Source organism: Oncorhynchus nerka, unplaced genomic scaffold (genome assembly GCF_034236695.1).
Source record: "Oncorhynchus nerka isolate Pitt River unplaced genomic scaffold, Oner_Uvic_2.0 unplaced_scaffold_1198, whole genome shotgun sequence".
Classification (NCBI taxonomy): domain Eukaryota; kingdom Metazoa; phylum Chordata; class Actinopteri; order Salmoniformes; family Salmonidae; genus Oncorhynchus; species Oncorhynchus nerka.
Genome location: NW_027040135.1, coordinates 1 through 10000, shown reverse-complemented (window position 1 = coordinate 10000; position 10000 = coordinate 1). Strand labels below are relative to the sequence as shown.

Here is a 10000-nt window from a genome sequence, read left to right as displayed (position 1 = left end):
TGGGGTTAACTGCCTTGTTCAGGGGAACAGTGGGTTAAACTGCCTTGTTCAGGGGAACAGTGGGTTAACTGCCTTGTTCAGGGGAACAGTGGGTTAAACTGCCTTGTTCAGGGGAACAGTGGGTTAACTGCCTTGTTCAGGGGAACAGTGGGTCAACTGCCTTGTTCAGAGGAACAGTGGGTTAACTGGTCTAGGAACAGTGGGTTAACTGCCTTGTCCAGGGGAACAGTAGGTTAACTGCCTTGTTCAGGGGAACAGTGGGTTAACTGCCTTGTTCAGGGGAACAGTGGGGTTAACTGCCTTGTTCAGGGGAACAGTGGGTTAACTGCCTTGTTCATGGGAACAGTGGGGTTAACTGCCTTGTTCAGGGGAACAGTGGGTTAACTGCCTTGTTCAGGGGAACAGTGGGGTTAACTGCCTTGTTCAGGGGAACAGTGGGTTAACTGCCTTGTTCAGGGGAACAGTGGGTTAACTGCCTTGTTCAGGGGAACAGTGGGTTAACTGCCTTGTTCAGGGGAACAGTGGGTCAACTGCCTTGTTCAGAGGAACAGTGGGTTAACTGGTCTAGGAACAGTGGGTTAACTGCCTTGTTCAGGGGAACAGTGGGTTAACTGCCTTGTTCAGGGGAACAGTGGGTTAACTGCCTTGTTCAGGGGAACAGTGGGTTAACTGCCTTGTTCAGGGGAACAGTGGGGTTAACTGCCATGTTCAGGGGAACAGTGGGGTTAACTGCCATGTTCAGGGGAACAGTGGGTTAACTGCCTTGTTCAGGGGAACAGTGGGTTAACTGCCATGTTCAGGGGAACAGTGGGGTTAACTGCCATGTTCAGGGGAACAGTGGGTTAACTGCCTTGTTCAGGGGAACAGTGGGGTTAACTGCCTTGTTCAGGGGAACAGTGGGTTAACTGCCTTGTTCAGGGGAACAGTGGGTTAACTGCCATGTTCAGGGGAACAGTGGGGTTAACTGCCATGTTCAGGGGAACAGTGGGTTAACTGCCTTGTCCAGGGGAACAGTAGGTTAACTGCCTTGTTCAGGGGAACAGTGGGTTAACTGCCTTGTTCAGGGGAACAGTGGGGTTAACTGCCTTGTTCAGGGGAACAGTGGGTTAACTGCCTTGTTCAGGGGAACAGTGGGGTTAACTGCCTTGTTCAGGGGAACAGTGGGTTAACTGCCTTGTTCAGGGGAACAGTGGGGTTAACTGCCTTGTTCAGGGGAACAGTGGGTTAACTGCCTTGTTCAGGGGAACAGTGGGTTAACTGCCTTGTTCAGGGGAACAGTGGGTTAACTGCCTTGTTCAGGGGAACAGTGGGTCAACTGCCTTGTTCAGAGGAACAGTGGGTTAACTGGTCTAGGAACAGTGGGTTAACTGCCTTGTTCAGGGGAACAGTGGGTTAACTGCCTTGTTCAGGGGAACAGTGGGTTAACTGCCTTGTTCAGGGGAACAGTGGGTTAACTGCCTTGTTCAGGGGAACAGTGGGGTTAACTGCCATGTTCAGGGGAACAGTGGGGTTAACTGCCATGTTCAGGGGAACAGTGGGTTAACTGCCTTGTTCAGGGGAACAGTGGGTTAACTGCCATGTTCAGGGAACAGTGGGGTTAACTGCCATGTTCAGGGAACAGTGGGTTAACTGCCTTGTTCAGGGAACAGTGGGGTTAACTGCCTTGTTCAGGGAACAGTGGGTTAACTGCCTTGTTCAGGGGAACAGTGGGTTAACTGCCATGTTCAGGGGAACAGTGGGGTTAACTGCCATGTTCAGGGGAACAGTGGGTTAACTGCCTTGTCCAGGGGAACAGTAGGTTAACTGCCTTGTTCAGGGGAACAGTGGGTTAACTGCCTTGTTCAGGGGAACAGTGGGGTTAACTGCCTTGTTCAGGGGAACAGTGGGTTAACTGCCTTGTTCAGGGGAACAGTGGGGTTAACTGCCTTGTTCAGGGGAACAGTGGGTTAACTGAATTGTTCAGGGGAACAGTGGGGTTAACTGCCTTGTTCAGGGGAACAGTGGGTTAACTGCCTTGTTCAGGGGAACAGTGGGTTAACTGCCTTGTTCAGGGGAACAGTGGGTTAACTGCCTTGTTCAGGGGAACAGTGGGTCAACTGCCTTGTTCAGAGGAACAGTGGGTTAACTGGTCTAGGAACAGTGGGTTAACTGCCTTGTTCAGGGGAACAGTGGGTTAACTGCCTTGTTCAGGGGAACAGTGGGTTAACTGCCTTGTTCAGGGGAACAGTGGGTTAACTGCCTTGTTCAGGGGAACAGTGGGGTTAACTGCCATGTTCAGGGGAACAGTGGGGTTAACTGCCATGTTCAGGGGAACAGTGGGTTAACTGCCTTGTTCAGGGGAACAGTGGGTTAACTGCCATGTTCAGGGGAACAGTGGGGTTAACTGCCATGTTCAGGGGAACAGTGGGTTAACTGCCTTGTTCAGGGGAACAGTGGGGTTAACTGCCTTGTTCAGGGGAACAGTGGGTTAAACTGCCTTGTTCAGGGGAACAGTGGGTTAACTGCCTTGTTCAGGGGAACAGTGGGTTAAACTGCCTTGTTCAGGGGAACAGTGGGTTAACTGCCTTGTTCAGGGGAACAGTGGGTCAACTGCCTTGTTCAGAGGAACAGTGGGTTAACTGGTCTAGGAACAGTGGGTTAACTGCCTTGTCCAGGGGAACAGTAGGTTAACTGCCTTGTTCAGGGGAACAGTGGGTTAACTGCCTTGTTCAGGGAACAGTGGGGTTAACTGCCTTGTTCAGGGAACAGTGGGTTAACTGCCTTGTTCAGGGAACAGTGGGGTTAACTGCCTTGTTCAGGGAACAGTGGGTTAACTGCCTTGTTCAGGGAACAGTGGGGTTAACTGCCTTGTTCAGGGAACAGTGGGTTAACTGCCTTGTTCAGGGGAACAGTGGGTTAACTGCCTTGTTCAGGGGAACAGTGGGTTAACTGCCTTGTTCAGGGGAACAGTGGGTCAACTGCCTTGTTCAGAGGAACAGTGGGTTAACTGGTCTAGGAACAGTGGGTTAACTGCCTTGTTCAGGGGAACAGTGGGTTAACTGCCTTGTTCAGGGAACAGTGGGTTAACTGCCTTGTTCAGGGAACAGTGGGTTAACTGCCTTGTTCAGGGAACAGTGGGGTTAACTGCCATGTTCAGGGAACAGTGGGGTTAACTGCCATGTTCAGGGGAACAGTGGGTTAACTGCCTTGTTCAGGGGAACAGTGGGTTAACTGCCATGTTCAGGGGAACAGTGGGGTTAACTGCCATGTTCAGGGGAACAGTGGGTTAACTGCCTTGTTCAGGGGAACAGTGGGGTTAACTGCCTTGTTCAGGGGAACAGTGGGTTAACTGCCTTGTTCAGGGGAACAGTGGGTTAACTGCCATGTTCAGGGGAACAGTGGGGTTAACTGCCATGTTCAGGGAACAGTGGGTTAACTGCCTTGTCCAGGGGAACAGTAGGTTAACTGCCTTGTTCAGGGGAACAGTGGGTTAACTGCCTTGTTCAGGGGAACAGTGGGGTTAACTGCCTTGTTCAGGGAACAGTGGGTTAACTGCCTTGTTCAGGGGAACAGTGGGGTTAACTGCCTTGTTCAGGGAACAGTGGGTTAACTGCCTTGTTCAGGGGAACAGTGGGGTTAACTGCCCTGTTCAGGGGAACAGTGGGTTAACTGCCTTGTTCAGGGGAACAGTGGGTTAACTGCCTTGTTCAGGGGAACAGTGGGTTAACTGCCTTGTTCAGGGGAACAGTGGGTCAACTGCCTTGTTCAGAGGAACAGTGGGTTAACTGGTCTAGGAACAGTGGGTTAACTGCCTTGTTCAGGGGAACAGTGGGTTAACTGCCTTGTTCAGGGGAACAGTGGGTTAACTGCCTTGTTCAGGGGAACAGTGGGTTAACTGCCTTGTTCAGGGGAACAGTGGGGTTAACTGCCATGTTCAGGGGAACAGTGGGGTTAACTGCCATGTTCAGGGGAACAGTGGGTTAACTGCCTTGTTCAGGGGAACAGTGGGTTAACTGCCATGTTCAGGGGAACAGTGGGGTTAACTGCCATGTTCAGGGGAACAGTGGGTTAACTGCCTTGTTCAGGGGAACAGTGGGGTTAACTGCCTTGTTCAGGGGAACAGTGGGTTAACTGCCTTGTTCAGGGGAACAGTGGGTTAACTGCCTTGTTCAGGGGCAGAACGACAGATTTGTACCTTGTCGGCTGATAGAGGAATTCTAAATTCCTTTATGCTTTAATTGCCAAAACCAATTTCGCACTCGTTTCTAATTCATTAATGATGTGTAAGTTCATTAATTATGCATGAAGTAGATCGAGACCAGTCTTAAAAGCCAGGTAAGAGCGTTTAATTCCAGAGAGTACTGAAGCATACACATTTTTCCACAGGTTATAAACTGAACATGACATCATCAGTTTATCCCCCCTCTCTCCGATTCTCACAAGAGCCCATTGTTCATCAGGCCTGGAACGTCTCCCAGACATTTCTTATCTGTCGGACAAACCACAGCACCGCTCCCCCGTTAACCGCCCAAGAGGCCCAGACAATTAATTCGTTCTGCTTACATTTTCAGTAACAGCTTAACCAATAACTTTTACTTTTCATACCATAACATAATAGTATTAGAATAAATGGTTCTAATCAATAATGTATACATAATTAGTCATCTAAACTATAATTTCCTCTAACATCGGCTCGGGGATTCAGTCTAGCAACCTTTTGGGAACACTCTAACATCGGCTCGGGGATTCAGTCTAGCAACCTTTTGGGAACACTCTAACATCGGCTCGGGGATTCAGTCTAGCAACCTTTTGGGAACACTCTAACATCGGCTCGGGGATTCAGTCTAGCAACCTTTTGGGAACACTCTAACATCGGCTCGGGGATTCAGTCTAGCAACCTTTTGGGAACACTTTAACATCGGCTCGGGGATTCAGTCTAGCAACCTTTTTGGGAACACTCTAACATCGGCTCGGGATTCAGTCTAGCAACCTTTGGGAACACTCTAACATCGGCTCGGGGATTCAGTCTAGCAACCTTTTGGGAACACTCTAACATCGGCTCGGGATTCAGTCTAGCAACCTTTTGGGAACACTCTAACATCGGCTCGGGATTCAGTCTAGCAACCTTTGGGAACACTCTAACATCGGCTCGGGATTCAGTCTAGCAACCTTTGGGAACACTCTAACATCGGCTCGGGGATTCAGTCTAGCAACCTTTTTGGGAACACTCTAACATCGGCTCGGGATTCAGTCTAGCAACCTTTTGGGAACACTCTAACATCGGCTCGGGGATTCAGTCTAGCAACCTTTGGGAACACTTTAACATCGGCTCGGGGATTCAGTCTAGCAACCTTTGGGAACACTCTAACATCGGCTCGGGATTCAGTCTAGCAACCTTTGGGAACACTCTAACATCGGCTCGGGGATTCAGTCTAGCAACCTTTTGGGAACACTCTAACATCGGCTCGGGATTCAGTCTAGCAACCTTTTGGGAACACTCTAACATCGGCTCGGGATTCAGTCTAGCAACCTTTTGGTTACTAGCCCAACACTCTAACATCGGCTACCTGCCTCCCCTCAGTCTCTCTCAACCTCTGGTTACTCCCAACACTCTGTTTCTCACTAGTTTCTACCTGCCTTTCTCTCTCTCTCTCTCTCTGTTTCTCTCTCTGTTTCTCTATCTCTCTGTTTCTATCTCTCTCTCTTCTCTCTCTCTCTGTCTCTCTGTTTCTCTATCTCTCTGTTTCTCTCTCTCTCTGTTTCTCTCTCTCTCTCTCTCTCTCTCTTCTCTCTCTCTGTTCTCTCTCTCTGTTTCTCTCTCTCTCTCTTTCTATCTCTGCTTCTCTCTCTGTTTCTATCTCTCTCTCTCTCTCTCTCTCTCTCTCTCTCTCTCTCTCTCTCTCTCTGTTTCTCTCTCTCTGTTTCTCTCTCTCTGTCTGTATCTTTCTCTCTCTGTCTTACATTACTGCAACATTACCCCCTAAGGTGTGTCTGTGTGTGTGTGTGCCTCTGTGGTTTGTGTGTCTCTGTGGTGTGTGTGTGTAGCTGAGTGAGGACAGGTCTGGGTCAGACAGTGTGAGGCCAGGTGTGAGGGACAGTGGTTACGACTGCTGGGACTCAGAGCGGAGTCAGTCTCTCTCTCCCCGACAACACACACGGGACAACTCCCTGGACAGGTGACACACACCACACAGACACACACAGACAAACACACCACACAGACACACACAGATAAACACACCACACAGACACACACAGATAAACACACCACACAGACACACACAGATAAACACACCACACAGACACACACAGACAAACACACCACACAGACATACACAGACAAACACACCACATAGACACACACAGACAAACACACCACACAGACAAACACACCACACAGACACACACAGATAAACACACCACACAGATAAACACACCACACAGACACACACAGATAAACACACCACACAGACACACACAGATAAACACACCACACAGACACACACAGATAAACACACCACACAGACACACACAGATAAACACACCACACAGACAACACACCACACAGACACACAGACAAACACACCACACAGATAAACACACCACACAGACACACAGATAAACACACCACACAGACACACAGATAAACACACCACACAGACACACACAGATAAACACACCACACAGATAAACACACCACACAGACACACACAGACAAACACACCACACAGATAAACACACCACACAGATAAACACACCACACAGACACACACAGATAAACACACCACACAGATAAACACACCACACAGACACACACAGATAAACACACCACACAGACACACACAGATAAACACACCACACAGACACACAGATAAACACACCACACAGACACACACAGATAAACACACCACAGACACACACAGATAAACACACCACACAGACACACACAGACACACACACCACACAGACACACACAGACACACACACCACACAGATAAACACACCACACAGACACACACAGATAAACACACCACACAGACACACACACCCACACAGATAAACACACCACACAGACACACACAGATAAACACACCACACAGACACACACAGACAAACACACCACACAGACACACACAGACAAACACACCACACAGACACACACAGATAAACACACCACACAGACACACACAGATAAACACACCACACAGACACACACACCACACAGATAAACACACCACACAGACATACACAGATAAACACACCACACAGACACACACAGATAAACACACCACACAGACACACACAGATAAACACACCACACAGACACACACAGACAAACACACCACACAGACACACACAGATAAACACACCACACAGACACACAGATAAACACACCACACAGATAAACACACCACACAGACACACACAGACAAACACACCACACAGACACACACAGATAAACACACCACACAGACACACACAGACAAACACACCACACAGACACACACAGATAAACACACCACACAGACAAACACACCACACAGACAAACACACCACACAGACACACACAGACAAACACACCACACAGACACACACAGATAAACACATCACACAGACACACACAGATAAACACACCACACAGACACACAGATAAACACACCACACAGACACACACAGATAAACACACCACACAGACACACACAGATAAACACACCACACAGACACACACGGATAAACACACCACACAGACACACACACCACACAGATAAACACACCACACAGACACACACAGATAAACACACCACACAGACACACACACCACACAGACACACACAGACAAACACACCACACAGACACACACAGATAAACACACCACACAGACACACACGCCGTTATTAAATTGAGACTATAATGTCCTTTAAATAAAGTTTGATTTGATTGACAGCCTGGATTCTTTTGGCTCGCGCTCCCAGACTAGCCCCTCCCCGATGTCATCATCCATGGCAACAGTGATGGTAAGGTTCCTACGAAGATACACCCACACACACCACACACACACACAGTGATGGTAAGGTTCCTACGAAGATACACCCACACACACCACACACACACACAACAGTGATGGTAAGATTCCTATGAAGGCAGACACACAGTTTTTATGTTACTGCTAGATCCTTTAATGACGCTCTCTCTCTCCCTCTTTCCTCTTGTCTCTCTCTTTCCCTCTTGTCTCTCTCTTTCCCTCTCGTCTCTCCCTCTTTCCCTCTCGTCTCTCTCTCCCTCTTTCCCTCTTGTCTCTCTCTTTCCCTCTCGTCTCTCTCCCTCTTTCCCTCTCGTCTTTCTCTCCCTTCCTCTCGTCTCTCTCTCCTCCCTCTCGTCTCTCCCTCCCTCTCGTCTCTCTCTCCCTCCCTCTCGTCTCTCTCCCTCCCTCTCGTCTCTCTCTTTCCCTCTCGTCTCTTTCCCCTGTCTCTCTCCCTCTTTCCCTCTCGTCTCTCTCTCCTCCCTCCCGTCTCTCCCTCCCTCCCGTCTCTCCCTCCCTCTCGTCTCTCCCTCCCTCTCGTCTCTCCCTCCCTCTCGTCTCTCTCTATCCCCCCCATCAGTTGACTCAGACGGCGATGCCCCCAACAGGAAGGCAGATGCCCCCAACAGGAAGGCAGATGCCCCCAACAGGAAGGCAGATGTCCGTCGTGATGACATGTTAGCTCGTCGTACGCCGGCCGGTGAATCACGGACCTTTGTTCCCTTTAACCAGTTCCTGCCCAATCGGAACGCTCTGCCTACGTTCCCACCGCCAGACGCAGATCACGGCCCCAGGATGGAGAGCACGGCAGGTACACACACACACACACACACAGGTAGGTACACATACAGACACACACACACACACACACACAGGTAGGTACACATACACACACACACACACACACACACACACACACACACACACACACACACACACACACACACACACACACACACACACACACACACACACACACAGGTAGGTACACAGACACACATGCTCTTATTAAAGATCATTTCCTTCCCTCCTTCCCTTCCCTCCTTCCCCTCCCTCCTTCCCTCCTTTCCTTCCCTCCTTCCCTTCTTCCTTCCCCTCCCTCCTTCCCTTCCATGCTTCCCCTCCTCCTTCTCTCCCCTCCTTCCCTCCCCCTCCTTCTCTCCTCCTTCCCCTCCCTCCTTCCCCTCCCTCCTTCTCTCCTTCCCTTCCCTCCTTCCCCTCCCCTCCTTCTCTCCCCTCCTCCCTTCCCTCCTTCCCTTCCCTCCTTCCCCTCCCTCCTTCCCTCCTTCCCTACTTCCTCCCTCCTTCCCTTCCCTCTTCCCCTCCCTCCTTCCCTCCTTCCCTCCCTCCTTCCCTCCCTCCTTCCCTTCCCTCCTTCCCCTCCCTCCTTCCCTTCCCTCCTTCCCCTCCTTTCCCTTCCCTCCCTCCTTCCTTCCCTACTCCCTCCCTCCTCCCTCCCTCCTTCCCCTCCCTCCTTCCCCTCCCTCCTTCCCTCCTTCCTCCCTCCTTCCCTCCTTCCCTCCTTCCTCCCTTCCTCCTTCCCTTCCCTCCTTCCACTCCCTCCTTCCCTCGCTCCCTTCCCTCCTTCTCCTTACACCCTAACTCCCTCCTCCCTCCATCCTCCCTCCTACACTCCCTCGCTCCCTTCCCTCCTTCTCCTTGCACCCTAACTCCTCCCTCCTCCCTCCTTCCTCCCTCCCTACAATCCCTCCCTCCCCTCTCTCCTTCCCTTCCCTCCTTCTCCTCCCAGTCTCCCTCAGCCCATCTTAGAGGAGGGGAGGGGGGAGGGGGAGGTCCCTTTAAGAGACCACCAGGGCCCCGCTCCAGAAACTACAAGACAGTCACATGGGCCCTAGATGGGGAGGAGCCTAAAGAGGAAGAGGGGGTCTTGGGCAGGAAGAGGAAGTGTTGAAACGGGAAGTAGAAGAACATCGGCGGCTGCAGAGGCTGGAGAAGGCGGGGATTAAAGTTCTGCCCGCTGTGATTCGCTACGGCAGGTCA

At 50.7% G+C, this 10000-nt stretch overlaps 1 protein-coding gene across 1 annotated transcript in view; it reads left to right on the top strand.

Moving 5' to 3' along the window:
- Nucleotides 1–8810, top strand: part of LOC135569110 (LIM and calponin homology domains-containing protein 1-like) — a gene marked incomplete at its 3' end in the record, with an annotated part of 37142 nt that extends 28332 nt beyond the window's left edge. The window contains exons 7-9 of the mRNA XM_065015957.1: nt 6025–6155; nt 7925–7999; nt 8608–8810. Coding sequence (XP_064872029.1) covers nt 6025–6155; nt 7925–7999; nt 8608–8810 — 409 coding nt within the window. The remainder of the gene's footprint in view (nt 1–6024; nt 6156–7924; nt 8000–8607) is intronic.
- Between the last annotated feature and the right edge of the window lie 1190 nt (nt 8811–10000).